This window comes from Lampetra planeri, chromosome 3, assembly GCF_965212315.1.
Source record: "Lampetra planeri chromosome 3, kcLamPlan1.2.h2, whole genome shotgun sequence".
Lineage (NCBI taxonomy): Eukaryota > Metazoa > Chordata > Hyperoartia > Petromyzontiformes > Petromyzontidae > Lampetra > Lampetra planeri.
Window position 1 is genome coordinate 2,157,204 of NC_136109.1, and position 19,611 is coordinate 2,176,814.

At 50.1% G+C, this 19,611-nt stretch overlaps 1 protein-coding gene and 1 long non-coding RNA gene across 8 annotated transcripts in view; one reads left to right on the plus strand and one right to left on the minus strand.

Moving 5' to 3' along the window:
• AGXT2 (alanine--glyoxylate aminotransferase 2) lies at positions 1 to 18,180 on the plus strand. 2 transcript variants are annotated; one of them, XM_078618903.1, is made up of 15 exons: positions 1 to 96; positions 4,264 to 4,352; positions 7,913 to 8,097; positions 8,766 to 8,889; positions 9,507 to 9,601; positions 11,935 to 11,982; positions 12,636 to 12,729; positions 12,967 to 13,060; positions 13,757 to 13,857; positions 14,464 to 14,556; positions 14,905 to 15,037; positions 15,715 to 15,803; positions 16,414 to 16,563; positions 16,871 to 16,969; positions 17,096 to 18,180. In XM_078618903.1, the coding sequence occupies exons 1-15, from the start codon at positions 42 to 44 to the stop codon at positions 17,201 to 17,203; spliced, it is 1,557 nt and encodes a 518-aa protein (XP_078475029.1). In that variant the 5' UTR covers positions 1 to 41; the 3' UTR covers positions 17,204 to 18,180. The 2 variants fall into 2 exon arrangements, with proteins under 2 accessions (XP_078475029.1, XP_078475038.1); XM_078618912.1 differs by lacking the exon at positions 11,935 to 11,982 and having other exon boundaries at positions 3 to 96.
• The window catches only part of LOC144736282 (uncharacterized), a 26,320-nt gene continuing 12,054 nt past the window's right edge, over positions 5,346 to 19,611 (minus strand). The window contains exons 3-9 of one of the 6 annotated variants that reach the window (XR_013588753.1): positions 18,748 to 19,572; positions 14,111 to 14,180; positions 13,783 to 13,900; positions 12,616 to 13,081; positions 7,955 to 10,861; positions 7,123 to 7,264; positions 5,346 to 6,396 (exon numbers count right to left, since the gene is read on the minus strand). This is a non-coding gene — a long non-coding RNA (uncharacterized LOC144736282). Of the gene's footprint in view, positions 6,397 to 7,122; positions 7,265 to 7,954; positions 10,862 to 12,615; positions 13,082 to 13,782; positions 13,904 to 14,110; positions 14,181 to 14,875; positions 16,600 to 16,828; positions 18,617 to 18,747; positions 19,573 to 19,611 lie in introns of those variants that run through there. The other 5 variants (XR_013588749.1, XR_013588752.1, XR_013588751.1 and 2 more) reach the window with 5 other exon arrangements.

The window sequence follows — 19,611 nt, forward strand, 5'->3', positions numbered from 1 at the left end:
CATTCGCGCGGTCCGCGCCGTGAGGAGAGGAGGGAGAGGCCATGATGCGGGCAGTGGCACGGGGGCTGGCGCGGGCGGGAGGGGGGGTTCGGCAGGGTACGGGGCAACCACCACCACCACAACCACCACAACCACACAACATAGCCACAACCACCACACAACATAACCACCACCACACAACATAGCCACAACCACCACAACCACCACACAACATAACCACCACCACACAACATAGCCACAACCACCACAACCACCACACAACATAGCCACAACCACCACAACCACCACACAACATAACCACCACCACACAACATAGCCACAACCACCACAACCACCATACAACATAGCCACAACCACCACACAACATAACCACCACCACACAACATAGCCACAACCACCACACAACATAACCACCACCACCACCACACAACATAGCCACAACCACCACACAACATAGCCACAACCACCACACAACATAACCGCCACCACCACCACACAACATAGCCACAATCACCACAACCACCACACAACATAACCACCACCACCACACAACAAAGCAACAACCACCACAACCACCACCACACAACATAGCCACAGCCACCACAACCACCAACACACAACATAGCCACAACCACCACCACACAACATAGCCACAACCACCACAACCACCACCACACAACATAGCCACAACCACCACAACCACCACCACACAACATAGCCACAACCACCACAACCACCACCACACAACAGCCACAACCACAACACAACATAACCACAACCACCACCACACAACATAGCCACAACCACCACCACAACATAACCACAACCTCCACACTATATAGCCACAACCACCACACGATATATCCACAACCACCACACTACATAGCCACAACCACCACACTCACCACACGACATATCCACAACCACCACAACCACCACACAACATAGCCACAACCACCACACGACATATCCACAACCACGACAACCACCACAACCACCACACAACATAGCCACAACCACCACACAACATAGCCACAACCACCACAACCACCACACAACATAGCCACAACCACCACAACCACCACACAACATAACCACCACCACACAACATAGCCACAACCACCACAACCACCACACAACATAACCACCACCACCACACAACATAGCCACAACCACCACACAACATAGCCACAACCACCACACAACATAGCCACAACCACCACACAACATAACCACCACCACCACACAACATAGCCACAACCACCACACAATATAGCCACAACCACCACACAACATAACCACCACCACCACACAACATAGCAACAAACACCACACAACATAGCCACAACAACCACAACCTCCACACAACATAGCCACAACCACCACAACCACACAACATAGCCACAACCACCACAACCACTACACAACATAACCACCACCACCACAACCACCACACAACATAACCACCACCACATAACATAGCCACAACCACCACACAACATAACCACCACCACCACACAACATAGCCACAACCACCACAACCACCACACAACATAGCCACAACCACCACCACCACCACACAACATAACCACCACCACACAACATAACCACCACCACCACCACACAACATAGCCACAACAACCACAACCACCACACAACATAGCCACAACCACCACAACCACCACACAACATAGCCACAACCACCACACAACATAACCACCACCACACAACATAGCCACAACCACCACACAACATAACCACCACCACCACACAACATAGTCACAACCACCACACAACATAGCCACAACCACCACAACCACCACACAACATAGCCACAACCACCACCACCACACAACATAGCCACAACCACCACAACCACCACACAACATAGCCACAACCACCACAACCACCACACAACATAGCCACAACCACCACAACCACCACACAACATAACCACCACTACCACACAACATAGCCACAACCACCACAACCACCACCACACAACATAGCCACAACCACCACAACCACCACCACACAACATAGCCACAACCACCACCACACAACATAGCCATAACCACCACCACACAACATAGCCACAACCACCACAACCACCACCACACAACAAACAACCACCACAACCACCACACAACATAACCACCACCACACAACATAGCCACAACCACCACAACCACCACACAACATAGCCACAACCACCACACAACATAACCACCACCACCACACAACATAGCCACAACCACCACAACCACCACACAACATAGCCACAACCACTACACAACATAACCACCACCACCACACAACATAGCCACAACCACCACACAACATTGCCACAACAACCACAACCACCACACAACATAGCCACAACCACCACAACCACATAACATAGCCACAACCACCACAACCACCACAACCACCACACAACATAGCCACAACCACCACACAACATAACCACCACCACCACCACACAACATAGCCACAACCACCACAACCACCACACAACATAGCCACAACCACCACACAACATAACCACCACCACACAACATAACCACCACCACCACACAACATAGCCACAACCACCACACAACATAGCCACAACCACCACACAACATAGCCACAACCACCACAACCACCACACAACATAACCACCACCACCACACAACATAGCCACAACCACCACAACCACCACACAACATAGCCACAACCACCACACAACATAACCACCACCACACAACATAGCCACAACCACCACACAACATCACCACCACCACACAACATCACCACCACCACACAACATAGCCACAACCACCACACAACATAACCACCACCACCACACAACATAGCCACAACCACCACAACCACCACCACACAACATAGCCACAACCACCACCACCACACAACATAGCCACAACCACCACCACACAACATAGCCACAACCACCACCACACAACATAGCCACAACCACCACAACCACCACCACACAACATAGCCACATCCACCACAACCACCACCACACAACATAGCCACAACCACCACAACCACCACACAACCGCCACCACCACCACACAACATAGCCACAACCACCACAACCACCACACAACATAACCACCACCACCACACAACAAAGCAACAACCACCACAACCACCACCACACAACATAGCCACAGCCACCACAACCACCAACACACAACATAGCCACAACCACCACCACACAACATAGCCACAACCACCACAACCACCACCACACAACATAGCCACATCCACCACAACCACCACCACACAACAGCCACAACCACAACACAACCACAACCACCACCACACAACATAGCCACAACCACCACCACCACACAACATAGCCACAACCACCACCACCACACAACATAGCCACAACCACCACCACCACACAACATAGCCACAACCACCACCACAACATAACCACAACCTCCACACTATATAGCCACAACCACCACACGATATATCCACAACCACCACACTACATAGCCACAACCACCACACTCACCACACGACATATCCACAACCACCACACAACATAGCCACAACCACCACACTACATAGCCACAACCACCACACTCACCACACGATATATCCACAACCACCACACGACATATCCACAACCACCAAACTACATAACCACCGCAACTACCTAACCACAACCACAACACTACCTAACCACAACCACCACACTACCTAACCACAACACATAACTACAACCACTCCATGCCCACCATATCCACCGTAATCACCCCAATCAAACCACAATCACAACCAATTCTACTGCAACCACTTTAACCACATTTTAACCGCAGCATAACTAAACCACAACCACTTGAAGCGCAGCACCATTATCACCACATCCACACTGAGCATAAACCACATCAACCACCACAACAAAACTGCAACACAACCGCACCTTAAACACCACCACGCCTGTCACAATCACCTCATTCACATCACAACTACACTACAACAACCTTAACCACACACTTGGGTGTTCATGTGTATTTGTTTGCGCGTTCATGCGTTGTGCTGGGTGTTCACTCTAGCGCTGGTGTTCATGTGTGGTTTTGTTTGGTGTCCATGGGGAGTGCTGGGTGTTCGTGTGTAGTGCTGGGTGTTTATGTGTAGTTGTGGGTGTTCATGCTTAATGTTGGGTGTTCACTCTAGCGCTGGTGTTTGTGTAGTTGCGGGTGTTCTTACGTGGCATGCTGGGTGTTCACCCTGCTGCAGTGCGTGCCCTGCATGGTCTGGCCAGTGCAAGCAGCCCGGCCGAGCCGCCCACCCTGCCACCCTGCAGCTTCGAGCCTCAGCCCTACGAGGTATGTGTATGGCCTTGTTATGCCCACACCTTGCACCACATGGAGACGTGGAAGACCTGATGAAGATATTGGCATCTCCGTGGCTCCCGGCTCCCAAACCCGTTCGTTATGAGTCGGCACCGATGCACTCCAGCCATTCGCCGCTCGTCAGTCCCCTCCTGACCACTCTTTTATCGCTACTACAACGGTTACCTGGTCCCGTGAACTTAACTCATTGATTCCTCCTCCCGTGATGAGGACTCTACTACCTGTCCTGTGTTCAGCCACCACCGGCCACTGCAAGTCTCGCTTCTGTATCTGCTTGTTCCCTCCCTTGCTCAATTCAAGAAACGTGTTACGCACTTCATCTGTAATGACTTTGATAGTGCTGTTTGTTGCCGACTTGTGCTCATGAAGCGCGATTTAAAATCAACAAACGCTGGGTTTTGAGGTCGTCCAGGAGATGGCAGCACAGTGTCTCCGTGCAAGCCCTTGTCAATGTACAGGGACTCTTCTACTTACGAACTTTCAGAGATACGAACAAAGCGGTCCGATTGTCCAGGTGCCTGATTGGACCAATAGTCGTAAGTTCAACCGCCGCGCAAATCGATGGCGGCGGTGGCATCTACATCTGCAGAACGTGAAGAACCAGTGGCATCTTCAGCTACAGGAGATTATACAACTTTTAAAGCCATTCCTCGTCTTTAGTGTACATGTCATACAATGAGCAAAGTTGTACTTACGAACACATCGACTTATGAAGACCTGGAACCTAACTCGTTCGTAAGTAGAGGAGTCTGTATATGGGCCTCTGTGTAAGTCAATGAGTATCTCTATAGGTTTATATACGTGCAGTATATGGGGCCCCCTATGTAAGCCTGTGTGAGTGCATATGTTTACGTGGGTTAGTGTATGGGTAATCTGTGCAAGTATAGGAAGGTGTCTTTGTAAACGTCTATGTAAGCGTAAGACATTGCCACACACGTCAGCTGTTATACAGGGTGGCACAAAAGGCGAGTCACAGGATTATTATATTATTTTAACAAGTCACATAGGGTTATTATATTATTTTAACAAGTCACATAGGGTTATTATATTATTTTAACAAGTCACATAGGGTTATTATATTATTTTAACAAGTCACATAGGGTTATTATATTATTTTAACAAACTTAATTTGGAACTTTCGTGACTTCAGGAATTACTCTTTGGTTCTTTCGGTAAAGTCACGTATAAAGAGAAAATAATAAATTAAATACTAGCATACGACGTTTCGTTTGCAACACAAGCAATCATCATCAGGTATAAATGAATTAGAAACACAAATCTAGTATACTTAGAAATGTAATGTAATACAACAGAGAGTCGGATAACATAACAGTCAACACATAGAGAGAGACACATACATCACAGAGATACATAGAGAGAGACATACATAGGCACACAGTGTGCCTATGTATGTGTCTCTCTCTATGTATCTGTGATATCTGGCTGCTTATATGTATGTCTATATGTCTCCGGTTCTGTGTTTTATCTCTCTCTCAAATTTAGCATTCTCAGGAAGAACGTAATCAACCAGGTAGGGTGTTGACTGTTATGTTATCCGACTCTCTGTTGTATTACATTACATTTCTAAGTATACTAGATTTGTGTTTCTATTTCATTCATACCTGATGATGATTGCTTGTGTTGCAATCGAAACGTCGTATGCTAGTATTTAATTTATTATTTTCTCTTTATACGTGACTTTACCGAAAGAACCAAAGAGTAATTATTTTAACAAGTCACATAAGGTTATTATATTATTTTAACAAGTCACATAGGGTTATTATATTATTTTAACAAGTCACATAGGGTTATTATATTATTTTAACAAGTCACATAGGGTTCTCATTTATTTTTACGAATATTGCAACCAAATGCCATGAATATTAATGCATCATTTTCATTTTGAAATGTATTCAGGACTTTGTAAAGATTGCAACTGCCTTATTTAGCATACGTAAAACAAACCAAATTTAACTTGTTCGTCTTTGGTAAAACAATTTCCATATTTAAATGTCGCCTGAAAAGGAAGAAGAAACATTGATATTAATAACAATAATAGATATAATATTAACTTAAAGAATAAACAAATACAACGTGTTCATGCCCGGTGTTAAAATAACCCGACGTGTCCTGAGTTTTGGGCCACCCTGTTTGCTGTATACTCCTTTTAAGGCCACAATATCATTGCCGAATGTGTTGGGTTGTATGTAAGCTTAAGGGTCTCTAAGTAGTAATATGGATCTTTATTAATGTCTATGCAAATCTATGTACGGAGCGAAAGAAGTTCAACATACATATACACACATGGGGTTTTATGTGACTATGGGCCTTGTGTGAGTCTGTGGGTCTCTATGGAAGTCTGGGTTTTTTCTTATATTTATCGGGAAAATCCGTTGGGATGGATCATCTAATTTGCAAGGGTTTATGTAATTATATATATCTCTTTGTAAGTATGTGGGTCTCATTGTAAGCCCATATAAGTCTTTGTTCGTTATGTAAGTTCATAGGTCTCTGTATAAGGCTATGTAAATATCAGGATCTCTAAGTAGGTCTAGGGCACTCTATGTAAGCCTATATGTCTCAATGTAAGTGTATCAGTCTCTATACTTGTAAGGCTGTGCCAATCTGCATCTCAATATACGTCGTACGAGTCAAGTTGTAAAGGCTGTTCAAGTCTATGGGTCTCTACGTGAATCTATACTGTCTTGCGGCACTGCTTTCCTTATTTGATCCCAGGTCTCACCTGCTTCCATGGTCACAATTTATCTCTACTGGCAAGAATGTCCTTGCTCAGCGAGTGGTGTACTTCACCGTGATTGGAGGCTCTGTGCGTTTGGCTTCGGGCCATCCAAACCCAAGCAAAGCTTTGCCCAAACATTCATTATCTGTCGATACAAGCCACGATGCTGTACAATCATTCATCAGAACAATCATGCACAGAGTAATTATTTACCACTGCGGCATATGCCTCCACCGTAAAGGATCGTGCGTGGACACTGAAAGCGCTGACCGCTATGCTATTACACTGTCAGGCTCTCGGTGCCTCTCAGCCGGGGAGGGGGGGGGGTAAATTCCTACTGCTGCCCTGTATTACCAAAGTGTGATGTCCGAGCGCTGAGACGACACGGCTGAGATCGTGGGTCCAAATGGGAGTTTCGGCCACCCATGATTAAACCGGGTTCAAATCGGGCTTAATCACAGGATCTCTCTTGCTCAGCGAGAGGTTTAATCACAGGCTGAAAAGTCTGGAACGCTGTTCTGAAAAAAAAATTTGGCACGCCACATCCATATTACCTTATTTTTACTATTGGATGCCTATGCATTCATATAGGAATAGAGGACACAAGAATATTGCATCGTTATGGATAAGGCATACCTTGTACTACTAGTGGTAGTGCCTTACGCCGATAATCCCTACATGAAAGCCAGTCTATCAGTGGCATTCCGAAAAAAATATCGAGTGAAAAATCAAGCACTTCACAGAATACCACTTTAGCACTTGTGTGTGTGGTTGTGTGGTGATGTTTGGGCAGTCTATGAGCTATGAGCGGATGTGCGCCGTGCGGAGCGCCCACCTCAACCCAGCGCTGGTGTCGTACTTCTCGCGGCCGCTGCTGCTGCACCAGGGGCACATGCAGTGGCTCTGGGACGAGCACGGGCGCCGCTACCTCGACTTCTTTGCTGGCATCGTCACAGTCAGCGTGGGGCACTGCCACCCGTGAGAATATAGGGCACGCAGGGACATAGCGACAAAAGGAGGCACACGGACATGGGCACACGGGGACTTGGAGGAAATACTGGACATGTTTAAAACAGCGTACGAGAGGAAACGGGGGAATGGGTGACACAAGGGTAAACCTAGTACAGGAAGAACACGGCGACACAGGGATATGAGGACACAATATTATGGGGACCAGGGTGGGTATGGGGACATGTATGTACGTTGAACCTTTTGCACCGTATGTAGCAAACCGTGGAAATTGAAGGTGTGGAGGAATAACAACAAACTGAACACAAAAAGCAGTTTTGAAGAAGTGAGTTTGTAGATTTAAAAGTGTATAGCTCTCGTGGCTTCCTAATATCGGAAGGAAGAGCATTCCAGACGGCCACAGAAGCGCATCTGAAAGTGCACGATCCAGTGACCCGCAGGATTGTGGGGTCCAGGAGGACTTTGAATTGGGAGGATGTTGGTAATCACTGAGATTTGAGATTCCAGCGATAAATTGTGATCGTACACATGCATATCAGGGGACAAGAACTTTTGGGATTTAGGAATCGGGAGGATCGGGAGGATCTGGGGGGGACCCCGGGAGGGTCTCACAGGACCACGTGCCCATCGTGTCCATCCAGGTCATGACCTGGGTTCCCGTATTCACCTGTGCCTAGGACGGTGACGCGCGCCGCAAAGGCCCAACTGTCCCGGCTGTGGCACTCCACCAACATCTACTTGCACCCGCCCGTACACGAGTACGCGGAGAAGCTCGCCGCCCTGCTGCCGGAGCCACTCAAGGCATCACACGCACACGCATGTTCACACACACATAGACGAAGGAAGGATCCCCCCCCCCATGTAGCCCTTAACAGACTGCTGGGGCGAGTGCTTTTCGCGAGTAGACCGGCATGGCACACAAGGGGGTGAGTGGCCAGCACTACGTCTGGCTGCCTTTGTCTCCCCAGTGGCGATGTTCACACATCGCACCAGGTACTCATTTGAGGCTGAGTATACACAGACATATACATACCTACAATTAGCATGGTTGGCTACGTACGGTGCGAAAGAAGTTCAACATACGGTACATATCTAGACAAAACAAAGTGACGGTGGATTCCTGCTACTCAAGCAAGCGTTGAGACGTTGGTGCTCATCCCCTTGTTAACTGCCTTACAGAGCCAGCGGTGGAAAATTCCACATTTTATATGGCGGGGGGCGAGTATATCCATCGCACAACCCAATCAATGATTTGAACTCGTGATCTTCTGACTGTGAGCCGTTCACTCCTCCGCTGAGCCAGCAGGTCGGATTATACAAATACACCGGTGTACTAACCACCTTTGCACCATGGGCCTCACCAACATGCTTATCCTTGTGCGTGCGTGTGTGCGCTGTGTGCGTGTGTTTTCTCCCAGGTTATATACTTCACCAACAGTGGCTCAGAAGCCAACGACCTGGCCATGTTCATGGCGCGCGCCTACACCGGCAACTTCGACATACTTTCATTCCGGTGACGCTCGCACCGGAACCACTCACTGCACCACCAGACATTACAGCCCCATGCGCCTAGACTTGGCGTATGCGCCGTGGGAGCATCACCACCTCGACAGCTGCCAGTGGTGACTGGCAGTCGTGTGCCAGGAGTGTGTGTGAGTGTGTGGATGCAGGGCTGTGTATGTCGGTGCGTGTGTGTGTGCAGGGGTGTGTGTATAGGTCGACTCAGCCTCATATGAGTACCTGGTGCGGTGTGTAAACATCGCCACTAGGGAGACAAATGCAGCCGGGCATGGTGTTGACCACCCACCCCCTCGGGTACCGTGCTGGCCTTTATAGGAGTTCGCTAACAGCACTTGCCCGAAAAGTCTGTTAAGGCTTCATCTTCTTGGTTCTTTCGGTAAAGTCACGTAGAATGGAAATAATAAAAAAATGAAACATTAAATAATTCTCACGACGTTTCGGCCACAACGCAAGCAGCCGTCCTCAGGTGGAAAACAGGTCTGTCGAGAAGACAGAGTCTGAATGACACACCCCAGGCTTGGAGCGTCTATTTAAGCTGGGATGGAGGGGGGAAGAGCGCCTTGACACAATAATTTGCATATCAAGAGGAATTTAGCATATTTATGGGGAATGCAGATATGCGATTAGTACTACTTGTGAAATGCGTAGGAGGTTTGGCGGGGGGTTTAAAGTCATATTATGCCCGTGCATTATGCAGGATTAGCAGCATCAAAGGGAGGGGATAGGGGTAACATTAATAAAGGGAAGGAATGTTAATAGTATGTAGCTGCAGTAACTAAACCACCACGTAAACAACTAAAGTATAAACTACATAGTATCATCAGTATACTAAATATACTCTCCAATAAGCTGAGCTACTAACAGTAAGTAATACATTACAATTCTCCGTCACAAAAAATATAATATTCACGCTAAATTTTATTCTTTTACATCACACGGGTCTACACCGTACTATATACTGCCATAGACAAACCCAACATTAAATTACATACTGTATTACTATACACCACTATGTATTATTCTACCCACCCTACTGTATGTCACACTGCTGTATATTCACTATACAATTACGATACTATATATTACTTTGTACATTGTATTAAACATTACAATTTTATACTATTTATTATTATAAAATCCGCTATACACTATACCATTAACCGTCGCGTGAGAGATACTAAGAGGAAGCAACGAAATATGTCAATGGGAGAGTGGTGATACGAGACTTGCAGCGGAGCAAAGAATCCATTCCCTGCGGAGAATACAAGATATATAGTCAATGCCAGTGAGTGGACTGCGGTCTGAAAGTCACCGTAAACGTGAACACAATCAGTTAAGATGCGAAATGGTTTATTACGTCCTTCCAATGATTGCTGAGCCAGAATCCATCTTCTCGGTTGAAATTGTCTCTGTGTTTGTATATGTGGATCGCCTCATGAACACATCTCTCATGGTAGCCAGATGGCTTGCAGAGAACCTCGGTCTTGGAGAAGTCAATATCATGTGAGCCCACTGAATTGTAACAGTGATCTGCCACGGCTGAGGTGTTTGTCCTACCGTGTTTCAAGTCTGCTTTATGTTCACGGATGCGGTCCGAGACATGTCGTTTGGTTTCTCCAATATAACTGCTACCACAGAGGCAACTTAGTTTGTAGACGCCAGGGTACTGTATGTCTGGAACCACATCTTTTACAGATGGGACCAGATCACGGATTTTATATACTGTGTTGAATCGGACCTAGATCTTGTGTTTTATCAAGATTTTGGAGATCTTTTTTGTGACCCCAGCAATGTAGGGTAAGGTGATGGTTTTGAAAGGCTCCTCAACAGGATCCTTCTTGATGGTTGGAGTGATGGCTTTGTGGATTGTGTAGTCGGAGTAACCATTAGCCTTAAGAGCTTGGCGTACGTGTTTGAGTTCACTGGCAATGTGTTCCTGGTCGGAGATGCATTGGGCTCTATGGTATAGAGTCTTGATGAGGGAATTCTTCTGGGATGGATGGTGGTGGGAATCCGGTTTTAGGTAAGCATCCGTATGGGTGGCTTTCCTGTAGACAGAGTGGCTCATTGAACCATCAGGTCTCCTTTTAATTAGGACATCCAAAAAGGGTAGCTTGTCATCTTTTTCGACTTCCATGGTGAATCTAATGGCTGGGTGTATGGAATTGATGTGGTCGAGGAATTGGTCTAGAGCAGGCCGGCCATGTGGCCAGATGACAAAAGTGCCATCTACGTACCTCTTCCCTTCCCCCCCCCTTCCAACCCTGCTTATATATATGCTCCAAGCTTGTGTGCTGTTTCATTCAGACGCTGTCTCCCCGACAGACCTGGTTTTCACCTGAGGACGGCTGCTTTCGTTGTGGCCGAAACGTCGTGAGAATTATTTTATTATGTTTTATTTTTATTATTTTATTACTTCACTTCTACGTGACTTTACCGAAAGAACCAAGAAGAAATATTTTATTGTTTTATTTTTATTATTTTATTATTTCCATTCTACGTGACTTTACCGAAAGAACCAAGAAGATTCCTTCCCTTTATTAATGTTACCCCTATCCCCTCCCTTTGATGCTGCTAATCCTGCATAATGCACGGGCATAATATGACTTTAAATCCCCCGCCAAACCTCCTACGCATTTCACAAGTAGTACTAATCGCATATCTGCATTTCCCATAAATATGCTAAATTCCTATTGATATGCAAATTCTTTTGTCAAGGCGCTCTTCCCCCCTCCATCCCAGCTTAAATAGACGCTCCAAGCCTAGGGTGTGTCATTCAGACTGTCTTCTCGACAGACCTATTCTCCACCTGAGGACGGGTGCTTGCGTTGTGGCCGAAACGTCGTGAGAATTATTTTATGTTTTATTTTGTTATTATTTCCATTCTACGTGACTTTACCGAAAGAACCAAGAAGTTGAATACCTGCAGTCACGAAAGCTTTAAAACGAAATCTGTTAAGGCTATACGGGGAGATATTTGTCATTGTGTGTAAGTGTGTGATTTACCCGTATGCCCGTGTGTGTAGCGGGGGCTACCACGGTGCCAGTCCTTACACCATGGGCCTCACCAACGTTGGCTCCTACAAGTACAGCGTCCCCAACGGCTTTGGCTGCCACGCCGTGAGCACACACGCGCTCGCGCAACACATCACGCACACACACTCGCATCTATTGACACGATACACACGCTCACCCTAAGTCGATTCGGCCTTAAGTGAGACAAAGGCGGCTGGGCGTTGTGCGGGCCATACCCCCCCCCCCCTCGTGTGCCTGCCATCCTTCATAGGTGCTTGCTAAAGGCGACTGCCCCAACAGCCTGTTGGGATATACGGGGGCATCTTTGTCTTTGTGCCGCAGGTGATGTGCCCGGACGTGTACCGGGGGCTGTGGGGTGGCGCTCACTGCCGCGACTCCCCCGTGCAGACGACGCGGCCTTGCGCCTGCGCTCAGGGTGTGTTGGCATCGCCATGACCTGCACAGACATTCCGAGCACTAACACCCTACACAGCCCGAGAACTAACACCCTGCACACCCTGAGCACTAACACCCTACACATCCCGAGCACTAACACCCTTACACATCCCCCGAGCACTAACACCCTTACACATCCCGAGCACTAACACCCTACACAGCCCGAGCACTAACACCCTACACACCATGAGCACTAACACCCTACACATCCCGAGCACTAACACCCTAACACATCCCGAGCACTAACACCCTTACACATCCCGAGCACTAACACCCTTACACATCCAGAGCACTAACACCCTACACACCCTGAGCACTAACACCCTACACAGCCCGAGCACTAACACCCTACACAGCCCGAGCACTAACACCCTACACACCCCGAGCACTAACACCCTACACACCCTGAGCACCAACACCCTACACAGCCTGAGCACTAACATGCTACACAGTTTTGGGCACAAACCCCAAATCCGATAGCCCTGATCCTAACTCCGCAATGTTATAATCATAACCTTAATCCAGGCACATGAGCAGCCTCAGACACACCACCACAACAATAGCCCATACCCTAACGCTAACCCAGTAACACAATCTCACACACACACGCGCACAAACCCCCGACCCCAAAATCTGAACTGAAACCCTTGACCTAACCCCTGACCTGTCCTATCAGGCTCGTGCCAAGCCCAGGATAATTACCTGGAGCAGCTGGCGGAGGTGTTTGCCACGTCTGTGCCCAAGAAGGTGGCGGGTTTCTTCGCCGAATCAATCCAGGTGGGCTCGCCGGCCCTGGCAGCTGCTGGGCGTTTACCGATTCCTGCTGGAGGTTAAAACGAACGAGCCATGGGCTGGAGAGGAGATGAGCGGATTAAACTCGCCCCCTGTGGTGAAGGCTCCGCGGAGGAAGTCTTCCTAGCAGTTTGAGGCGGTTGCCTTCCGGTAACGCAGACAAGTTGCCTCTAGCAGCGGATGGCAAGAGGAGTGATGCTTGCAACAATGAGTGGGAGCACCGGGTGACTCACAATACCTGGGTCTGTCCCGTGACCTCCTGCCAGCGAGTCTTCCACCGCACTTCATGTGATGGCCTCGAAGTGCACCTAGCCCAGGGGTTGGAAACCAAAATAACAAGAGCCATTTTTGTTTTCGAATTCTGTAAAAGCCTCAATATTTCACGAGCCGCAATGCATGTGAATGCGACACAGTGGTCTTTCATAATTAACTTCATGAAGCAGCTCTTAACGAGCCGCATGTGGCTCCGGAGATGTATTTTGATGACCCCTGACCTAGCCAGAGAGAATTGATTCCTGGTGGGTGCTGTGATTCATCCTGGGTGCTGTGATTGATTCCTCCTGGATGCTGATTCCTGCTGTGTGTGTGCAGGGCGTGGGTGGTTCCGTTCAGTACCCGCGTGGATACCTGGCCGAGGCGTACCGAATGGTGCGTGCACGGGGCGGCCTGTGCATCGCCGACGAGGTGAGACCCACCACGATCATCATCATCATCACTACACGTTGGTGTGTACATGTGGGTATAGATGGGAGTGTTATTGTAGTGGTTAGCGCATAGAGTTCGATTCCCGCTCACGACCAATAAGTGACGAATATTTTAACTGGTCCTAAGGGCCTCCCCTAGGTTGACTTAGCCTTAAATTAGTACCCATCAACACTAGGGCATGGTGTTGGCCACCCAGCCCCCCGTGCACCGTGCCGGCCTTCATAGGTGCTCGCCAACAGCACTTGCCCCAACAGTCTTGTTAAAGGTCTACGCGGGGGGGGGATCTTTGTGCATATCATCATCTGCGTCGGGTGCCGTGTGTTGCAGGTCCAGACGGGCTTTGGGCGTCTCGGGAGCCACATGTGGGGCTTTGAGTCTCACGGTGTGGTGCCCGACATCGTCACCATGGCCAAGGGAATCGGCAACGGCTTCCCTCTCGCCGCCGTCGTCACCAGCGCCGGTAATGCGCACGGGACGGACGTGGCACACCATGGTGCTCACCACACCCTCAACACCGCGGTCACTCGCACAGCTCAGATACAGTGATGGCCACAATCGCCCACAGACCACGCTCACGTGAGTGATACTACACGATACAACACACACGGCACACATTGCACAGTAATCCTGCACACCCACACATCACACGACACAACCCTCGCTCGCACAGCAATGCCATACTCGCACACAGATTACTCTCACATTACACAACGAATACCACATTCACACTACGCTCACACCATAGTGATGCCATACCACACTCGCATTATGCTATACACGTACACACCAAACACATCACTGCCACGTACTGCACATACGAGGCCCCTCCCAGCCGCTGAACATGTGGTGAGTGGTGGTGCAGTGGTTAGCGCCCTGTGCCCCGAACCTGAGGGCCCGAGTTCAATTCCCTCTCACGACTAATAATGTATTTAAGCCTGTCCTGGGCCTCCCCTTGGTCGTCAAATGAGTACCCGGTGCAGTGTGTAAACATCAGCATTGGGGAGACGAAGGCGGCCGGACGTGGTGGCGGCCACCCACCCCGTCTTGTGCCGTGCTCGCTGACAGCACTTGCCCCAACAGTGTAATGTTCAAAAAAGACCACACGGGGGACCTTCGTTTTTCTGGGCACGTGTGCAGAGGTGGCAAGCGTCATGAGCCAAGCGCTTCACTTCAACACATTCGGCGGGAGTCCCCTCGCCTGTGCCGTGGGCTCCGCCGTGCTCGACGTGAGTGCAGCACCCCTCATGGGGTCAGGGTTCGGCACGGGGTCACGTGCACTCCAACCCTGGTCCCAACCTCTTCGATCCACCTCCCGCTTGGCTTGCTTCTCGGCCTCAACCCTGGTGCTTCATTGTTCCGTCACCCTTTTCTTCTTTCCCATGGGGCTTCCTCGCTTCTTGCAACACATCCTTGGGCATCCCGAGTCGATGTCGTTCACGAACATTTTTTTAAATTCCAGATCCCGCATTCATCCTGCACTCGGCAAGAGCGTAAAACGCGAGTTTGGAGTACTAATTTTAAATTAAGGGAAGAAAAGTCAAACAGTTTGGTACCAAACTGTGTATTGCTAAATATACATAACCTGCCATATTTTCTTAGTTAAATAATGCATACGTCCATATTTGCAAACTTCTTAATATTAACACGTCAATCTTCATTCATAAAACTAAAACCTGAAAAGCATTTCCCTCTTCTGACACTCTGTACTGTTGAGCACAGGCTCGGCGGTATCCACTTGTAACCACACGAGTCCTGGCATGTCCTCACATGCCTCCCACCACCGTATGTCCCCTGTTGCGTCTTCACGTTTGTCCCCGTCCGTGTGCTCGTGCGCAGGTCATTGAGGAGGACGGGACCCAGGCTGTGTGCTTCGAGGCCGGAGGGCGGCTCCTGGCTGGGCTGGCTCAATTCCGTGACGAGTTCGAGGTGGTTGGGGACGTGCGCGGCAAGGGGCTCATGATTGGTGTTGAACTTGTCACCGACAAGGTACGATGGCAGACAGACAACCGGACACACAGACATCTGTACACATTGATACATGCACAGACACATACGGGGGTGTACCGATACAAACACACCGCTCGCTACTGGACATCTATGAAAAAGAGGTCAATAGCTCATCGGATTTGTCCAGGATAAAGATTATGATTATGAAGCACACAGGCGCAAGTACACACGCGTGAGGAAATGCACAGATACACGCGCACACGCAGATGCATGCCAACGCAGGGTGCGTGGGCGCGTCTCGTACGTCCACCGTGTTCGAGTGCCGCTCTGCTGTGCGCTTGCTCAGGCCAGCAGGACGCCGCTTCCGGCGGCGCAGATTAACGAGATCTGGGAGGACTGCAGGGAAATGTCGCTCCTCATCGGAAAGGGCGGCGTCTACGGACAGGTGAGGCCAGGAGGGGGCGGTTGCTGGGTGGTGGGGATTCGAGTGGGGATGGGGGTCTTGGAGGGGATGGGGGTCTTTTGGCGATGGCAGCGTCACAGGAGTGGTATGTGTGCCCCGGTGCCGCAGGTGTTCCGCATCAAGCCACCCATGTGCATCACCACCGCCGACGTGGATTTTGCGCTCGCCGTGATGCACAGGGCCCTGAGCAACCACCGCGAGCGCCACGCCGCCTAGACTTGGTCATGCCACCGCACAGCCGCCCCCACCGCACGGCCACTCGACACAACTACACCAGCCTACTATGCAACACCACCACCGCCACCACTTTGCCACACCATGTAGTCAAACCACCTAACTGCACTACACAGCCACACAATACTACCACCACCGCCACTTAGTCACACTCTGCAACCATCCTACATGGCCACCACTACCATGTGGCTACACCAAGTGACTACCTAACTAACCCACCCCACGCCAAACCGACCTTGTTTTTTTTAAAGGCCGACCATGACCGCAGGCCAGCAACAAGCAGGTTTGAATTCCAGATGTGAACGAACGCAAACTGGTCTTGAGGCCAGGCTATGGAGACTTCAGCTATGGGGATGACAGCACTGACGATAGTACAGCAGCTAAGAACAAGCGTCTCGATTTGAGAAAGGTTATAGCAACTTGAGAAACAAGAGGATGGGGGAGGGAGGTCCAAGGTGGAGGAGCAGTGCGGGGGCAAGAAGTAAGAGAGAAACGTGAACCAACGTGGTTGAGCACGGCAGGGATAAAACGGGTCCTTAGCATGGGCAGAGGTGTAATGGCCGCAGTTTCATGGGAACAATGACAGTGAAATTTGTGAATAAAAGAGAGAAAGGGGAGGGGAGGCCACTAAACAACGTGAGAGTGAGCACAGGGTCGTCAATCATGCGAACCGCTTCACGTTGCTTGTGTGACGCCGAGTTGGGTGCTCCTGTTCAACAGGAACTCAACTACATCTGTCAGCCACGCCACACCACCTCCCCAGCACAACGAGCCAAGCCCAATCAACACTACTTAAATCCACACCATTCGATCCATCAGCCTTACTCACACCACCTCACCTGACCCACACCACCTCACTTTGCCGACACTAGCCGAATCTCACTGCTCCGATCCCCCAATGACAGCCACAAAACAGTGATTCGTAAAAAAAAAAAATGAAAATAAACGACCTCCCACTACTGTGCCGCAAGTGTCTCTCTGTGAAAGCGGCAGTATAATTCTACAGAGCAGCAGCAGCATTTGAAACGACAGGACCCGCTTGGCCCAGGTGGCGCCAAAGCTCCCAGCTGGGCCACCACCCCCACCGTATTTTCACGAAGAATCGACCCTCACCCCTACACCACACATCACCACCACAGACTGCACGTGCAACGCCGTGACTTTACAGGGTTTATCTCCGAAAAAATAATAACAAGGCTGGTTAAGAGGCAGAGGGGAGGGGGGGTTGCCCAGGGGCTGTGCGGCTATTTCCGCTTGTGTTTGCCCTTCTTGCCGGGCGCTGCTGGCGCCGTGGGGGCTGTGGGGTCGGCGGTGTGGGGGGCGATGTGCCCGGTGCTTGAACAGCCGGTTCCGGGAAGAGAAATCCTGCCCGCAGGTTGCGCAGCCCAGAGGCTCCTGTTGTGACACCAGCAAACGTACACGTGCGCACATCCCCCCCCCTCCCCACGTGTCCCCCACGTGTCCCCCACGTGTCCCCCTCCGCACACCCCGATGTCTTCCTGCTGTGTGCATCACATGGGCCTCACCTGGAGCTCGTTGCGTCGCCACCTTTCCTCGCACGCTTCCCCTCCTTCCTCGTGGGCTCCGTCCCCTCTTCTTTCTTGCCCGCCGTCTCTGGTGCCCCCGGGGGGCCTACCCCTCCCTGGGGAGTCCTCCGAGGTGGGTTCTAGCCACGGTGCACCGTGGCCGTCTGGCCTGGCGTTGTGGTCGCAGTGTGCCGTTTCGTCTGCGGTACCGTTAGTCTGTGCTGCGGTGTCTTGGTTGGGCGCGGTGCAGGCAGTGCTGGGGGGGGGGGGGGGTGTGCAGTGCGGGGTTGGGTGTGGTGATGGGGGTGTGCGGTGCGTGGTGAATGGCGTCAGTGCTCCGAGCGGATGTCACCGGGCCCCGTCATCTCTTTCTCCTCTAGGGCGGCAGCGGCGGCATCCTCAGCATCGAAATTATATTATCACCTCCATAATCTTTCCCACCTCCACCATCAGCAACTTCTGCCTCGAGGCAGGAACCTCCTCCCTCCTCCTTCATGACACAGCAGGGAGCAGCAACAACAGAGTTAAGATAAAGGGTAACACAAGACAGATGGTAAGGGCAAGGTGAGAAGGGCATGGTGAGGAGGGTATGGTAATAAGGATATGGTAAGGTCACGGTGTGGTCAAGATGATGACAAAGTGAGGGCACGGTGAGGGCAGCATCTGGGGCCCCGCTCCGAACAGGAACGCGAACTCCTCGGCCGTCATCTGCTGCCGTAGCCATGCCACGTTGTCTCGGTGCTTCTTGGAGCGGTCGTGGCTCTCCTTCCTGAGCCACGACACGAGAGACTGCACCGCACTTCCGTGAACAACCGCGAGTAGCACCTATGAAGACCGGCATGGCACACGAGGAAGTGGGTGGTC

Coding starts and splice junctions, on each gene's coding strand:
- AGXT2 (XM_078618903.1), top strand. CDS start 42: ATGATGCGGGCAGTGGCACGGGGGCTGGCGCGGGCGGGAGGGGGGGTT. Junction 15,804..16,413: donor TGGGCTCCGCCGTGCTCGAC/GTGAGTGCAGCA, acceptor GCTCGTGCGCAG/GTCATTGAGGAGGACGGGAC. Junction 16,564..16,870: donor TTGAACTTGTCACCGACAAG/GTACGATGGCAG, acceptor GCGCTTGCTCAG/GCCAGCAGGACGCCGCTTCC.